This window comes from Aphelocoma coerulescens, chromosome 2, assembly GCF_041296385.1.
Source record: "Aphelocoma coerulescens isolate FSJ_1873_10779 chromosome 2, UR_Acoe_1.0, whole genome shotgun sequence".
In the NCBI taxonomy this organism is placed as follows: domain Eukaryota; kingdom Metazoa; phylum Chordata; class Aves; order Passeriformes; family Corvidae; genus Aphelocoma; species Aphelocoma coerulescens.
In genome coordinates, this window is record NC_091015.1 from 37,062,900 (window position 1) to 37,080,145 (window position 17,246).

A 17,246-nucleotide genomic window follows, 5' to 3' on the forward strand; every position below is an offset into this window, starting at 1 on the left:
ACACAATATTTCCAGAGTTTCTCCTGTTATTTTACATGAGAGATTTGGGTCTCTTTCTGTGTGTGTCATAAGCACTCCATCAAAATCCAAACCTTCTTGTCATGAGAAATCTGGTCTTGGATCCACACCTGCTTTCAGAGAGTCAGAGGCACTGCTCTGTTGATGAAATTGATATAAATGCATGAAGTCACCTAAGGTTTTAAGGAACAGTCCAAGTCTGATGAAATTATGATATGTACTGCTTAATGTTATCTGTTGATGCTGGAACTTAGAGCATTATGGAATATGGAATTGATAAATTTAGAGGCAATATGAGAATGGAAAGACTTTTATCAGCATGTTTTTCTGTCTCTCCTTACTTTTCAGGGTTATAACTTCCTAGCTCTACTTCAACCCTTTATGTTACTATATAGCCTTAACTTCCTTTATGAAAAAATATTACGGAGAGAGCAAATATGGTGAAATGTTAGGTGTTAGTGTTAGGGATAGAAAATGGGTATTACTCACTAATTGGTCAAATTTTATTCTTGATTTTTTTTCATTTCTTCTCTGTTAAAAGACATATACTTCCCAGCTAAACATAAATGCAGCAATATTTCTCTTCTGCCTTTAAAAATAACTCCAACCCCAATGTTAGCAGCTTTGTAAACATTCACAGGCCTTTGCAATTTAGTGTAAAAAAATCCAAACTACTTAAGTGGATTGTGTTACCCCCTTTTCAGTTCAATTAGAGGACTCAAACAAAATGGTGTACACAGAACTACCTTGTGCCAATAGAACTTTGTGCCTTCATTTCAAATACTCATGTCCAGGTATATCCAAGTCACCCATAGCCAGAGGTGCATTCCTTTGCAGGTCTGGCCTTTCTGGCTATATCTACAATGTACCCGATTTTTGCTGTTACAGAGAATGGCTGGAAGCTTAGTGTACTCCTTAAGACTTGTAAATGTTCACAGTCTTTGTGACAATCTTGGCAGGCAGCCTGACCCTAGAGATCCCAGATACGTTTGTAGAGACTAGTGCTGAGCCACCTGGAGCAGAGACTCCAGCACACAGAGTCTGCCAGCATTGGTCAAAAAAATTAACTGCAAGGATTAGAGGTATGTATAGAGCTCCATCAGAGAGCTTTATAGAAAAGGGGAATGACTTGTCTACATCAGTAGAATTCAGAAGACATGTACTTTTGCTTAATTTCATGTTTTATTATTGGTCTCATGCTATGCCCCAGGTCTTGATCATTTGTATATCTTTCTGAATAATGCAATAAGAAAAAAACTCCTGTGTATATACTATGCTAGGCAGGCATACACATTACCAAATACAGGCTATAGTCTCTGTTAACATAAAGCTACATAGCTGATTTCAAGGAAACCAAGCTGAGTTATACCAACCCACAACCTGCCCCACTATCCTGAAAGGTATTCTTTTTTCGTTTGTGGTTTTTGCTTGAATTTTTTAAGTATAGTGGGATGATAAAGACACTACATTTACAGCCCCAAACACTCTGCATATTCCAATATCTGGTTTGCTCTTTCAACACCTACCAAACACTGTGCGCATGATTTTACTAAATAATCAACCACCATTCCAAAGTCAGAACTGATATTCCTGTCTTTGGGGATATACTACCAGGGCCAAACACCCCCAGTGCAGCTCTAACACATTTGGCCCACTGACCATAAAGTGCACTGCCTCCAATTACCTTTTCTCTCTTGCTCTTATCTCAGTGTACTGACTCTGCACTTATCTTTGTCCCTTCCATTTATCTAAAACACTGCAATCTTCCAAGTTCCCTAAAGCAGTTCATGGTTTGACTCCTGTTGTTCTCATCTAATATTATCATCCTTTTCTGTGTTTTACTTTCTCTCTTCCTTTTCCTGAAGCACTCCCACAAGCACCAGGGTCTTAAAAAATCACTGCTGTTTACAGAGTTTATTACTTTCCATCATTTCTTATGATTCTCCTGCAGCATGTCTTTCAAATAATTATCTCTCTGATTTACTGTATCGGTCATATAACCTCCTTCTTCCTGTACTAATCAGCTCTGGAATAGCTACTTGGTAGAGCCAGATTGCCCCTGACAGACTTTTTCCCATCTCTGTGCTTCCTCACTCAAGCATACTGGGATTGTGCTCTCTCTGGTCTTCTACATGCACACAGAGCTCCCTGCCAGATCTTCCAGGGCAGACTCACTCTGGCTGGCCAGGAAGCAGCCTAAACTGCAGATTTCAGCAAATGTCTCAAACTCTCAGGAGCTGGTGCCTCTGCAAAAAATCTCTTTCTGCCTCTATTTAGGTGGTGTAGCCATATGCCACTGCCCATGCAAGGTTTTCACTGAAAGCCACCATAGAAAGCCCTTTGCAGTACATCTAAAATACTCAACACTCTGTACCCAAGCTTCTACAAAGTGCCACTGTACTGATGAGCAGACTGTTCACTAAAATATCACGGGTGAGTGAAGAATTGGCTTAAGCTATCTTCAGATAGATCAGCTGGGTCTTATCACTAAAGGGAAGGGAAAAGAAAATGGTGAAATCTCCTCAACTCTTTCCTTTCTAGGGCAGCAGCAAGGAAATACCATAGCTTCTACCGTAAATTGCATAGCAAAAATGCTATTTTGGACACCAATTCTCTACCTGGTTACTTGGAAAGTAACTGTGGAAAGTGATACATATAGACTTTCCTTCTGAAACAAAGCCAATCATAGATACTCAAAAACTACAGAACCACCTCAACCCCCAAATCCAGCCAGTGGCTGTAATTACCTCTCTACCACACAACTAAAAAGCATTTATATGGGCATATGTGCCCACAGAGCTCTGTAAGAGCAAAGACAAAGACACGGAATTACGGCTTACCAGATCCAAATGCTTGATTGTAACGCTGCCTCAGGGGTACCTTCCTATAACTCATTTAAGAGCTCATTTAAAATGAACAAAATTTCAAGGTACACCGAGTATTTTTGAGGTCAGTCCAATGAAACTATGTAATGAGGACAATACAGCAGTATTAAAGACATGATACATTGCTAGAGTAAATACTGCTATAGTTTTGGAGAACCTGATGTATGGATATCTTATTGGAGTTTATTTACCCTTTCTTTTGGTGATGTGTGTTGCGGCATTTTCACACAAAAAAAGTTCTTTGGGGAAATGTCAACAAGACACTTCATAGACATTTTCAGACTATTACATGAGAAGATGGCACAGATATTTCCTTTCCACAGAAATTAAACTGGTGTTCAAGGAGGAAACCAATATTTCAACCTCCTGAAGTAAAAGATGAAGTTAACTTTACCTACCGACACAATCACGAAAGCTGGGAGGTAAGGGACAGCACTTTGCTGATGCACTTCTGAGTCTCAGGGACAGACAGACAGATCTGGGTAATCCTGCAGTTTTAAAATGCGACTGCCCCTAGCTTTCCATTCTGCTGCTCTGCCAGAGATTACTGCTCTCAAAGCAGAAGTAACAAAAGACAATGCACTGTAGTTCCCTCTTCTGTAAGAGCACCGGGAGGGCAGGGCTCAGTACTGTATTGCAGATGCTCTAGTTCTCAGCCTGGTATCTTAGCAAAATGCAGTGGACTTTGAACTGGAATTTCTGAGGCACAGGCACCTGCTCTCAGCTGCTATGTTCTGTCCAAGCAGAGTAGCCTCTGATTTAAAACCAAACAAAACCAACAAAACCATCAAAACCAACCAAAAAAACCCCAAAAACAAAACAAAACAAAAAACACCAAAAAACCCCAACCAACCAACCAACAAAAAAAACCCTACCAAAAACCAAAACAAAAAAAAAAAAACAAAACCAAAAAAACCAAACACACAACAGAAAAACCCTCAGATAAACAAAAATAACTGAGAAAGTAATTTCCTAGCCTCCTATTGCTAGATCCTAGGCTCTTATGTTAGTGGAATATTCCAAAGTGACGATTCTTAGAGTATAAGATACCATATTAATTAAGACTCCCAAAACATCTTTGAAGGAGACTATTTAGAAAAGTCCTCATTACTATTAATGTGAGCACTGAATAGGGCTGTTTATGGGTGCTATTACCTGTAATACATGAACTGAAGCTAATGCTCTTCAGAGGAGAAAGTACAGCCATTAACAACTCAAAGATTTCCTCATAATACCTTTTGTACATATTGATCTATTTCCTGCTATTAAAAACCAACCAAACAAAAAAACCACAAAGAAGGCAAAAATATTTAATAGATTATATGGTCCTGTGAAGATAGACTTGCAGCCCAAACCAGTCAGATGTCAAGGGCAATAAAACTCTAACCATTAATCCCTGGGGAACAGTCCCAGGTAGCAGAGAATCCCGAAAATGAAAAGATTCTGAGCAAAGGGCTCTTTGCAGGGAATTTCTGGAGAAAAACAATCATTTCTATATCCCAGTTTCCCCTGGTAACCTCAGCAGACCATTGTAAGTAAAGCAAGCAGATTTGGTCTGAGAAGCAGATGAAATTTACTCTTTCAGTTAATGTAATGTTAAGGTTTGTCCTATTGCTGGTGTGTGAGAAAGTTAGACTGGAATAATCTCGGAAGGAAAAGGCCAGGCTTCTTGGAAGTCATATCCCTAAAGCAAAATCTGTCCATTGTCCTAAACTTGTAATGTTAACTCTCTCAAATGGATTCTGAGGGGATCAGCCAAGCCCTTCACTAATTTCACCTGCATTCAGCTCTTAGTGTGAGTGAACTGTGATGGCACAGGAAACCTGAGCCCCTTCAGCTGTTCCACAGTGCTGGGTCTTCCAGCGATGCCTCCCAACTTTGCTTCACAGCAGCTCTGCCCTGGCTGCCCCAGTGCTCTGCCCAGCACAGAGACAGACAAGCAAAACACAGAGAAGCTCATTCTCCTACAGCTCCTACTAAAAACAGGTGAAAGCTGTGTATTCTCTCCACTTGTGGCACAGCTTGGAAACAAAACCAAAATACCCCCAAACCAACCAAAGAAAAACCCAGCCCCTCACCACAGCCCCAAACATCCCACATTCAAATCCAGTAGGGTATTAAAATGCCCTCTGAAAATGTGTAAATGTTCTTAGTAGGAATCAATCCCAAAAACCACATAGACCATCCTCCTTCATTTTGTCAGTCAAATACAGTGCTTTGGTAACTTAACTCCTAGCTATAACTCATATATACACACACATGAATTGTACATACTCCTCACCTATTTTTTTTCCCTTCTTTTTTTTTTCCTTTTTTTTTCCCTTCTTCTTTTTTTTTCTTTTTTTTTTTTCTGTTTTGTTACACTTTGAAGCAAGCCATTCCAGGCACTGGGAACTGGGAACAGACCATCCTCTCCTCTTTCAAAAGAATAACCTTTCTGCAGGGGCCTCTTCAATCCAAATGGTTAGGAATCCAATACACAACAATCTTGCAGGAATCAGCTGCCAGATTTATTATTCTACCTGAAAACCCCAAACAAAACAAAACAAAAAAACCTCCCAACCCCAAACAAACAAAAAAGTGGAATAAAAATAGACTTTAAATAAACCTCTTAGGTACATTTTAAAAAGGGTTAATCAGTTCAGTGAAAGACTTTTTTGTCTTCTGCTGAGAGATCATGTAATGTTGGTCTGACTGCTTGTTTTGTTCAGTGAGTCACTACCGTATACAGATATATATATATTTTTCTTCTTAAATATTACACATTCAATGCAATTTTTTCATCTTTTTTTTCCTTTTTTTGTCCAACCCCTTTCCCAAACACCCACATCCTGCCACAGGCAAGAGGCGCTCTGAGCTGACATTAAAGAACCAAAACCAATCCAAGGACTTTTCATCAAAGCATGTTTCATTTGAACCTTATTTCAATGGAAACCACAATTTTTTTAAACAATATTACTCAACATTTTCCCTTTCCTTTTTGCTAGTTCTTCAACTTTAGACTTCTTTTTCTTGGTTGATCACCAAGTATTTAAGTGCCATTGAGACCTACAGATGACAGAATTAGGTGGCATATTAAGGCATATATCATAAAATATGTTGTCTCATGGATCTGGGTAAATTAAATACCTGCCCAAATGCTTTTTATGCACCTGTGGTTTCTAGTGACCACTACTACTTTACTTTTGATTAAATGTGTATTAAAATATTCATAACTTAAGGAGTGTCTTAACTGACAAAGCATGGAAGATTAACCTACCACCTAGGACTGTCTTTGAAATCCATCCATTATGATGAAAATTATTCTTGTTGTTTTATGGTTATGTATTTATTTTTCTCCCACTTCTTGGCAATCTAGGAAAATGAGGTACTTCATATAACAACTATTTAAATTTCACTGGGCAAAAAAATGAAATCCAGATCTTACCTCCCTTTCCACACCTTCAAACCATGAATTATTGTATTTCAAAAAAGGTGCTCATAAATATTTTAAACCTTTGGGGTTTTGTCAGGGCTTTGTGTTTTTTTTTTTTTTACATACAGAATGGCATGTGTGGTTTGTGTTCAAGGTAACCCCTCTCAAAAAATAAAACAATTTGAAAAAATAACAAAACAACAAAAAAAACCCCTCAAAATTTAAATTGTCTTCCAAGCATATCCGATCACATTTACATTTAGTGTCCAAAACAAGTTGATTGGTAACACCAGTGCCAGCACTACAACGTCATACAGCAACTTCATGGTATTCTTTGACAGTTCATCTCTGTTCCACCGAAAATTACGAAAGGTTCTGCAGAGCTTTCCTTAGCAAGCTGAAGCTTACTAGTCAATTGTGGATGCGCATAAAAGCTGCTTATAGCACAGCTATGGCGTAAGCTATTTTCTAAGCAATAAATGGTTCAAGTCATCTATTTTGTCCTGAAATGCTACCTGTAGTTACAGCATTGCTTATAAATGGTCATAGTAAATTCAGCATCAAAGAGAATATTACAGAAAAAGACAGCAGCAGAAGCATTAGCATTATCTAGTATTTATATATGTTATCAACATAACACAGCAGTAAAAGGTTTAAATGCATATTAATGGATACCGTGTCTAAAAATTACTAAAGTACCTATTTAGTGTATTGGATATTTTTCTCAAGGAGTGCTTGCTGTGTCTAAACAGCATAATTAGATATGTGACTTAGTACAGTTAATTCCTATTGATTAAATAACTTATTTATGTACCAAAGGAAATGGAAGGATACAAAATGTTTTCTCCCTCCTGATCATGATCCTGTATTTAATGCTGACATGATCATCAGAAAGCCTAACCCATGTAATTACTACCCTCAAATGGATCTTGAAAAATCAACGCCATAGCATGGGCCATATATGTATAGCAATGTGGCACCAGATACAGCATGCAGCTTTCAGTCTGAAGTCAGGGATTTTGCTGCTTGGTCACGCTACTTACGGCCAGTCTGTTATTAAATAGGATTTTTTTTTTTTAAGGTCATACCCAAAAACAAACAAACAAACAAACAAAAAGAATTAGGAAAACTATCCGGTTGTTCTCAGAGGCAAGGTACAAGATCTGCCACTGGAAGCTCCTAAATTAAATGCTGTGGTATATGCTTTGCTTCTCTTTTATAACTGCAGAAAGACAATTAAGAATGGCAAGAAACAAATGCCCTAGGCATGCTGTGCTGATATCATCATCAAGTGGTTATTTTGCACAATGAGAATTAACTGTACTACGGATACCCAGAGAAAATGTACAATATCTTATGCTGATATGAAACAAAACAGACATGATATAGCTTTTTTTTGTACTTAAAACCTGTATGTTCCCTTCCCAAACTTAAGTAAAAAGCAAACCCACCCTTTTCCTCCTGTTACACAGAATAACGTTTAGGTTCCAACCCTCCCCTTTCAAATAAAGTGCGCTGTCCATGGCAGACCATAGGAGTAATGCAACAGGAAAAGCCCCTTTTAGTGTACTATTTAAAAAACAAACTGAAGTCGATTCAGCTTTCCTCTGGGTCTTGGGAAAGAGGAGAAGCTTAAGGGAGGGGGAAACATCCCCGTCACTGTCACTGTTGTTAATAGACATAGCCTTCGTTGTAGGGGTGGGTGTTGCAGCAGCCTCCGTCCTGCATGTAGACCATGCTCTCATCAAAGTGGGACAGGGGCACAGTGTCCTCCTCATTGATGTGGCGCTCCATGTCAGTCTTCAGCAAGGGGCGCTGGTTGTCCGGAAAAGCCATGGAGAAAAGCGCTTCAGGGTCACAAACAAACTTGTAGACGTATCTTTCTCCAGCCACCTTAGGACAACAGAAGGGGAAAAAAGGTGCAGCATAAGGCCTTGTCTTTTGCAACTCCGAGTTACACAATTAATAATGTGACAGCAGAACTGGTAAGGCAATGACCTAGCAAAGACAAGTGGGACCTGCCAAAGCAGACTGTGCAGAGTACTCTTGCCACACATGACATCCTGTTAGAAGATGGACTAAGTATTCTACCTCTAAACATTTTTTGCGATCGTTTCCTATACTTAACCACAAATGGAAGTTCTTATTGGAAAATGTAAACAAATTGTCACTACAGTGGCAAAATAAAATTACACACTCTGTGTGCAAAGTGGAAAAAAGAATCACATTGCACGATAGAGATCAGGATTTCACTTTACACAGATTGATTCATACTTACGTATAAAAGCACTTTAGTTATAGTGCACGCTGATTGTACAGGGACAGCGTAAGCAAATACGTAGGCTAATATGTACTTAGCAATTGCTCACGCAAAGCTGGGATTTGCTTATGGAGGGGCAATTTGTCCAAAGATCCTAAAGTTTTCCCTTAATCAGAAATAGCATTAAATGTCTATGCTTCAATTCCCTAAAAGCTAGAGAATGATAAAAACAACATAGAATTGCTGTCTTATTACAAACAAACAGAAGTCAATATAGTGTCTTCTCCAGGACCTTATTTAAAAAATTGCACTTAAAAATATGCATTATATTGCATGCTCACAATTTATTAAAATTATTTAAAATAAAGCTTATATTATCTGCTTCTTGCAACTCCAGCTACTATGGCATTGAAGTGAGTTAGTGAAGATGGAAAAAGTGTTGCGAACTTAATAACTCTCTTCTTATGGGTGCAAAATAGTTTGAAGCACCTCCTTAAAATTTCAGCTTATGTATTCCACAAATAGAATTTGTTAGAGATTGCATCTGCAGCAGATTTTTTAAAATCAAATAATGTCAGCAAGTTTGATAAGACTATAGGTTGCATGCAGAAATCAAGCTTTTGCTTAACCTGCTATCATTGCTTGATTTTAAAAAAAAGAGGGAAAATATGCATACAAACTTTGCCATAAAGAAACCTGCTTTGTATCTACAACCCCCATTAGATTTTAACATACATGAACTGGTCAGATAGAGAGATCCCAGGACAAAACCGAAACATTGGTATGTCAGAAAAATAAGTATACAAGCTAGCTTTCAAAATGTGTGTTAAACACATTCTTGTAGATAATAAAGTAGTAGTTTAGGCTGTAGCAAGCTAGCTGTCAGAAGTACTTGTAAACTTTCCATGTTAAATGGGTGTGTGCGTTGGGGCAGCATTATCAGCCTTCTGGTATTTCTATCCCCATCTTTTCAACTTGCTTCCCTCCTTCCCTCTGCTACTTTTTTTTGCCTCGCTGTTGCCTTTGAAGTGTGCTGGCAGTGCAGTTGCCTGTGCTGCTGAGCTGTAACCTGCAACAAGGAACTCCTCTACCTGAAGCACCAGTCAGTGAAACCAAGTGCTTCTGCTGCTCCCTGATCAGACCCAGTTTCCAATCCACTTCACAAAGACTCGGCGTGCAGTGACGTGACACACAAAACTTAATGAGGCGCTGAGCTACCGAAGAGCTGTAAGCCAATACTAGCCCAGATTGTTGCCCAAGTTGACTCCTGCATAGTGAAAAAGCAGTGCACTACAACAATCTCATAACCTAAGCAAGAGAACTTGTAAGACTTCACAAAACCTACTGGAAAAGTTGCCCAGTAACTTGAGCTGGGAGCACTCAGTTCATCATCACTGGTCACAAGACCAATGTGAAAAGATATGGAAAAAGCTTTACAGTCCAAGGTGTTTATTATGATCTTTGATCACACCTGCCAGATTTGTAGATACAGGAGACAGGTCTCTCCTATTGATTTCTCAGTCAATCTACATAGTACTACACAGCAAGATTTAAAAATATACATATAAATCAGCAAGCCACAGTAGGAGAATGGATTAAATACTGTCACGAAGACTAGCCTGTAATATATAAATGATTGTTAAGTATTTCTCCTAATTCAGTCTATTATAAATATTAAATTCCACTCAAAGCCAGTATTATTACAACACTATTAGTAAAAATATTAAAGTATTTGGTATGTTAATAGGTATAACTATTATCCCCTATCTTGCACTTATTAAAGTACTCAAGCATTGGGCAGCTGACTTAGATCTGCAAAACATTAATCATACTGTACTCTACTGTTTGTCTTTCCCAGCTGCCAGGAAGCTCTTTTGGATATTTTTGAATGTTACTTCTTTCCCTATAATCATGAAATGCATTGTGTGACCTAAAACCACAGACATTTTTTACATAGAAAAAAAATATCTTAATGCATATGCTGAACCTGGTAGGTCAAAAAGCTTCGTGTTTGCCTAAACAGATGAAAAAACGACCTAAGCCATGCAATTACAAGTACTCCTTGTAAACTGACCTATAGATTAACATGCAAGACTCTGGTGAAATGTAGCACAAAATTAGCTACTCACCTTTTGCATGATTCCCTTTTCATAATAATAGCGAAGCGATCGGCTAAGTTTATCATAGTTCATAGCTGGCCTGTTTTTCTGAATCCCCCAGCGACGTGCCACCTGCCACAAAAATGGATTAGCAATGATTTGTTAAAAGCATTTAAAAAGCAGATCTTATCATCAGATACTTCATTTGGGGATGCAGGAGAGAAAACCCTACAGGAGCAACAAATAGGAAAAGGTTGCCATGACCTGAACATCCCACGTACTACTATGAATTTTAATTGGATGTACATAATCATTAAACTTGAAACATACTTATTTGCCAGTGTGGTGGAGAGTTAGACTTTTTCTTTGCTTTTTAATAAAGAAAACCAATGAAAAAATAAAGCCCTACAAGGAGATGAGAGACAAAAAATATTTAGCAAGTTACACCAGAAAACGTTCACAAAACCTTTCTTTAGTTTGATACTATGGATAATTGTACCATGCCTGTCTTTTCCTTGCTGTCAGAAAACGAAGTTATTTTAAATACACATGCATACACACTTAGTTCATGAACTAATACAGACTGTACTTGGAATGACAGCAATGTTGAGATTATTAGGAGATACAAGTCAAAAGACAACTCCCAGTCTTAAACATTACTTCAGCAAAAAAAATGAATTATCTGAGGAGGCAGAATAGTCACTTGGAAGAACTATATGGTGGTATGAAGAATGGAACAGAAATTTCATAGTTGCAGTCATATAATTACCCTTAAAAATAACAATAAAAAGTTGCAAGTAACTCATGAAACTATTCCATAGAGAACAATATGCCTTCTTCTCTGACTTATGTTTTCAACTTGACTTCATGCTTCCTGTTTTATTGCTAAAGATAGTTTTGGACAAAGTGACCCTTTGTTTAAAGAGCTTAACTCCTTATTCCTTGTCTGAAATTTTAATCAGCTATTGGTGACATTTCAATTACTGTCTGTAAAAATGACTATAATATCACCAGAGAGAAAAAAAGGCAAAGCTGATGAACTCTTTAAAGTACATTTTATAAAAATGATTGAGAGGTGCATATGCATACAGCTCTGGAAAAAGGAAAGAGTAGCCAAGCAGCTTCTCCTCAGACTGCTCTGTGAAACTTCCCATAGCTGTCTGGAGCTTTTTGATGCAAGCCATGACAACATGCAGCACTGAGCAAAATCCATGATTTCGGTCTCCACCTGGAAAATAATTTCTAAAATTTCTTTTGAAAGCATTATTTCCTTTCAGTGGTGCAGCTTTTCAGGCTTATGTAAATTATCGCAGCTCTGCTAACTTCAGCTACATTTTATCTGTACTGGAACACACCTCCAATCATGTAAATTTATTCCAGCTGCAGATTTGGCCTAGATGTCTAACTTTGATTCACCTAGTCAATTTTGTAACACATGACCACATCACTCTTTTTTTATTCCTTCCAAGGCTTTTTTTCCTGCATTAATTGGAGTCCTAAAAGTCCCCAACATAAGGCTTGCAAAATAAATAAATACACAGCAAAGATAAACAACAAGTAATGGTGAAGAATATATTACATTGTGTAGTATTTTGACACTCCAAATCAAGCAATCAGGTCCAGTTCCCTTCCCTGAACTGCACAGCATTTATCTAGTCCTGCCCTGTGGAAGGGATTCAGGCTTCTACCCTTCCGCCCTACCTTCCTGCTGAAGGTTGCTGTCCCTGTGACAAGCCTGCATAAATGGACCTATGCCCAATTCTCAGGCTCCAAAGTTCACAGTTACTTACTTTCTGAATGAGCTATGGCACTCCAGGAGCTGATACATATTCATTTTTGTTGTCACTCTTTCTACAAGGGCATAAACCTCCAGTAAGGAATGGGATGGAAAGGTCATGTCACCGACATCCTAACCTGCCACAGCAGAACCAACAAGCACTTTGATTTCCCTTCAATTTACACTTGGCAACCAACAGAATTGTGCAACTTCCCATAGGCTATTCTTATTTTAATCTACTGTTTCTGTCAGATTCATGACATTCATATGAAAACAACTTAGGCTCCTTTGTACTCCTAAGAACACACAGAGTGAGGCAAGCTTCAAGCCTCCTCCCAATCTTGGATGCAATGCTGCTCAAAAACACAAAGCAACTTCTACATAGCCAGACATGCAGATGATCTGTTTAACTTAGAATATCCAGTTCTTCAGGGAATTACACAATAAGGAAGCCTTAGGGGTTTCTTAGTTTTCTTTCCTTAGCTAAAAAAATCTATAAAGTTTTTGCACCATCTGCTGGAAACCATTTCTCAATAAAACTCTTCAATCTTGAAAAAAATTGGACATACCTTAAAGACAAGACAAAACTAAAAGAGTAAAAAATAGGAGACTGAGGTAGGGGGAAAACTAGGTACATCATTGAACAAAACCAAACAAAGGACTTTCCAAAGATTTCACTCTGTTCCGGGACAGGTTACACAACTAAGGAATCCATGTAGCCTGCTAAGGCTGCAGACTTGCCAGCAAAGTTTTGGTATCGTATTGACTGAGATTATTCTGAGTTCAAATCCTCAGATACACAAAGCCAGGATCTGCCATGGCAGACTGACTATCACTAGAGCAGGGGATGCTCAGGCAAATGAGAGCCAGCACGGGGGCCCTTGCAGCAACCTGCTCCTCAGCCAGACCACACTGGGAAGAAAAGGGACATCAGTCCTGACACCATCCCCAGCTACTCCACCATCTCCACAGAGCTGTAAGCAGACAATGTAAATAAAATGCAAGAAAGCTTTCAGGCTGTTAATGCCAGCAGATGGATGGCAAACAGCAGAAATAGCTGGTGGAATGCAGAAGCAGCCATACACCCCCAAGCCTTCCCACTCAGCTCTAACTCAGAGGGGATCCTGTCAGAAAATTTGCTGTGGTCTCCTCTATCAGCAAACCCTATTCAAGGGGCAAAAAAGTAAAGCAGAATTACACTGCCTTTTGACAACCCTAATTAGATCCTCCACAACAAAATTCATATACACCTGATCTTCCAACAGTTTCCATGATAGTTTAGAATACAGACTAGGTTACGTAACGTTACCTAGTCCAAAACAGTTTACGTAATAAAACATTCAATTTATTCCTGTTTATCGCACAAGTGAACTAAGCCATGCTTCAGCAAATGTTCATGAATATAAGCAATTTTATCTATCCCATGAGTCCTTCATGGTTCAGAAGAGCCATGCATGTGCATGAGTGTTTGTAAGCCTAGGATCTAAGGCTGTATTAAACAACCTAATGATTCAATCTAATGAACCTAATATTTGGTGTTGAAAGACTAGTAAGGGACAATTTTTCAACAGCTTTTGGAATACAGTTCTGTCCATAAAATGATTCTGAAAAATGTGAACCCCACAAATAAAGCAAAGTATTTAATAACTCTAGTACTTGCAACATTTTTATTATTTTATGGGACTAGGAGTCAAATCTATGCTTAACCACACCTCTGTCCCACCTGAAGCACTTCCCTTGCCAGTCCTTTCTGTCACCCTTCTAAAGCACCACTGAAGCAAAATACTGACGGACAATAAGGCCCAAGTCCAAAGGAGGACAGTTAAATTTGCAGGACAGGGCAGTGGATGTTGAGCGCACGCTGTCTGTCTAACTCACCTCCTCTGGCTCAATCAGCTTGAACTCCATGCCTCGGCCAGTCCATGCTATGAAGTGAGAGTTTGAGGGGTCATCAAGAAGAGCTACCAAGAACTGCCAGAGCTGAAGCGAGCCTCGCCGTTGATACGTGGGTCCCTCGCGGTACATGCCTGGCTCCTGTTTGACATCACCTGCACACAACAGCAACAACGTTACAGGAGCAATGCCCTGAAACACCCTCCCTCAGTTTGTCAGATAAACTGGTAAAGCAATCATTAGGGTTAACAAAATAGAGGGAAGGATCAATCACCCTCAAATGCAACATTCCCCTGTTTGCTGGGGACTTACAATAACATATTAATATACTAAAAAGCACTTAAATTCATTCATGATTTATGGAAGTCTCACTAAGCCTCTCCCTGTGTAGTTCTGATAAATGCAAATCTCTTGCAAACCATTTTGTAATACCCTCTCTCTGAAAGAATATAAACTATTTTTGAAACAACTCTGATATCTGAAGAACTGTGTTTCTGTACTATACTTTGCACAGGCCCAGTTTTGGTAAAGTAATGTAAGCTTCATAAAGCTCCAAAACCTTATTGAGTGAAACTTCTCTTGCATGCAAATGCTTCTAAGGAAAATTTGACAAAGTATTTGACTTGGACTTAAACAGTATGTGCTTTATGTATAGGCATGTAAATCCTGCAGACATGCAACTTCCTCTGTGGCATATTGGACTTGCATATGAGAAAAAATTACTTTTACTCACATCTACATATTAAATTAGTGTTCCTTCTGAAAAGCAATAAGTTAATTTTTCTAAAATTTTAAGTCTAGAGAAACCTTTTAAAAAATATTAAAAATGTCCTTATATCTGTTCCGCAAATTGCCAATGAGAAAACCATCCTGCTACATCTATACTGTCTTTGTTGTTTTTAAAACATATTCATACTGAACAACTCATGCAAACAACAACAGCTGAAAGGTCTGATGCTGAAACAGTATTTTTTTTCTCCACACAAGGACTGCAACCCCTGATATACTGGTAAAATTCCTCATTTCAACTATCAGAACAGCAAAAGCCTCCAATAAACAGTGTGACCTGTTTAATAAGGAAAGTCAGGAGTTTACGTTCAACTACAGTATTAGGATGCTCTAACAGCCATTACATAATGGCTCTGTGTAAGGAAAGGCAGAATAATAATATTAAAAATGGAGCACTTCCTTTTGTAATCAGGAAAGAAAATTGACTCAATAGCTGTGGAAAACAAATAAATCAACACGAGGCTTTTTTGGTTTATGTGAGGTTCAAGTTCCAGTCCTGAAAGGCCTTCTTTTTCAAGGACAGGTTTTTTTCTTGTAATGATAGCTAAGCAATGTGCAAATAGCAAGTGCGGAATTACACAGGATCAAATTCTTTCCTTGTGCTGATCTTTGATTTCAAAAGAAGCAGCTGAGAATCTACTTCTGAAACATCAAGACTAGTCCTGGGCTTATCCAACTTTTGCTTTACTGGCCAGAATATGATGACACATCTGCTATTTTTTTCCCCTCAAAACATCATGCTACAAGTATAAACACCCCTATTTGCATCATGACATCAATCTTTTAGAGTACAAGGTGTTCTCTCGATGAACAGTCACAGAAACCAATAGCAGACTGCTTGCCTTGCAGGTACACAAATACTTCCCAACATTTCTTTTACTGTATTTGTATTCCTTTTTCATTTTCATTCCCTTTCCTGTATAAACCCAAACTAGCCAAAAGGTTTTTCAAGGAAGACATAGACAAATGCTACTGTTCACGAGTTTTAACTTCTTGTAGTACAGGGTCTGATCCTATTCCCATAAATGTACATATGAATTTGACACTGGTACTCAGAACAGATCCACAATCATTTGTGGGGAACAAAAAAATACCTGACACAATGTGCTTTAAAAAAAATGAAAAAAAATCCAAACAAGCTCACATTACAAAGCCAGTGTATAAAGTAGACTTTCAATAAATCACCCTTTCCATGAATGTGTCAATGCAGTGACAGCGCAACACTGGATAGAGCAACCTTCAGTTAGGTCTAATATTGTTTAAAATTCTTTATCTATTTCTTACCAACACAAAAATACATGTGATACTCTGTTTGAAGAATGTACAATTCTTTGGGTTACTTTCATTTCAGTCTCCAGATCTTCAGCAAATACAGCAAATGCTGCTAAACATGCAATAGTTTTGTAATCCGTAAGTGATTCTCAGGGGAAAACAAGCAAAATAAAGCAGAAGAAAAACACCAATTCTCCAGCTCTACTTTTAGCTGTGGTCAGAGATGTGTTCACAAGTTTATCAGGAAGTACCTAATCTTTCCTGCTAATATAAATAAAGCTGGACATATACATACTAACACAAAAGTTACAACACTACACTAGCATGCGTACACTAACATAATGCCATTCTAGCAAATCTAAGTAATTGGTCTCCAAATTACTTCCCAAAGTTGCAGACTAACAGAGTCACTGGCAAGAAATACAGTGTCCGTCTACTTTGCTTATAATGAAATAAATCTGAAATCAACTGAGTTACACCAGGAAACTGATTTTACGTCAGAGTAACTGAGGATAATTTGGACCATTCATTTTAATTGACCTCAGAATTCCTCTTAAAAAAATCTGCTATAATTGGTAGTGTTGTGAACAGAGCATTGATTTGTTATCAATCCCACTGAAAAATAAACCACTAGTACATTCAACCTAGTGCAAATACATTGGCACAAACACAAAAATGCCCTATACACTCACTCCCCACTATTCATCACTTCACAGACAGCAAGACAAGAGGCTTAATCCTCAGTAAAACCAAAGCTACTGCTTTATCCACTGTTTTGCTAATTATAAGAACAGCTTTCATTAAATCTCAAACAACAAGCGGTATGTGATCATCAGTG

At 38.3% G+C, this 17,246-nt stretch overlaps 1 protein-coding gene across 8 annotated transcripts in view; it reads right to left on the reverse strand.

Moving 5' to 3' along the window:
- Positions 1–5,391: 5,391 nt before the first annotated feature.
- Positions 5,392–17,246, reverse strand: part of LOC138106445 (ETS translocation variant 1) — a 115,269-nt gene continuing 103,414 nt past the window's right edge. For all 8 annotated transcript variants that reach the window (XM_069007043.1, XM_069007042.1, XM_069007045.1 and 5 more), the window contains 3 exons: positions 14,333–14,502; positions 10,708–10,809; positions 5,392–8,211 (listed from right to left, as the gene is read on the reverse strand). In XM_069007043.1, coding sequence (XP_068863144.1) covers positions 7,990–8,211; positions 10,708–10,809; positions 14,333–14,502 — 494 coding nt within the window. In that variant the 3' untranslated portion in view covers positions 5,392–7,989. The remainder of the gene's footprint in view (positions 8,212–10,707; positions 10,810–14,332; positions 14,503–17,246) is intronic.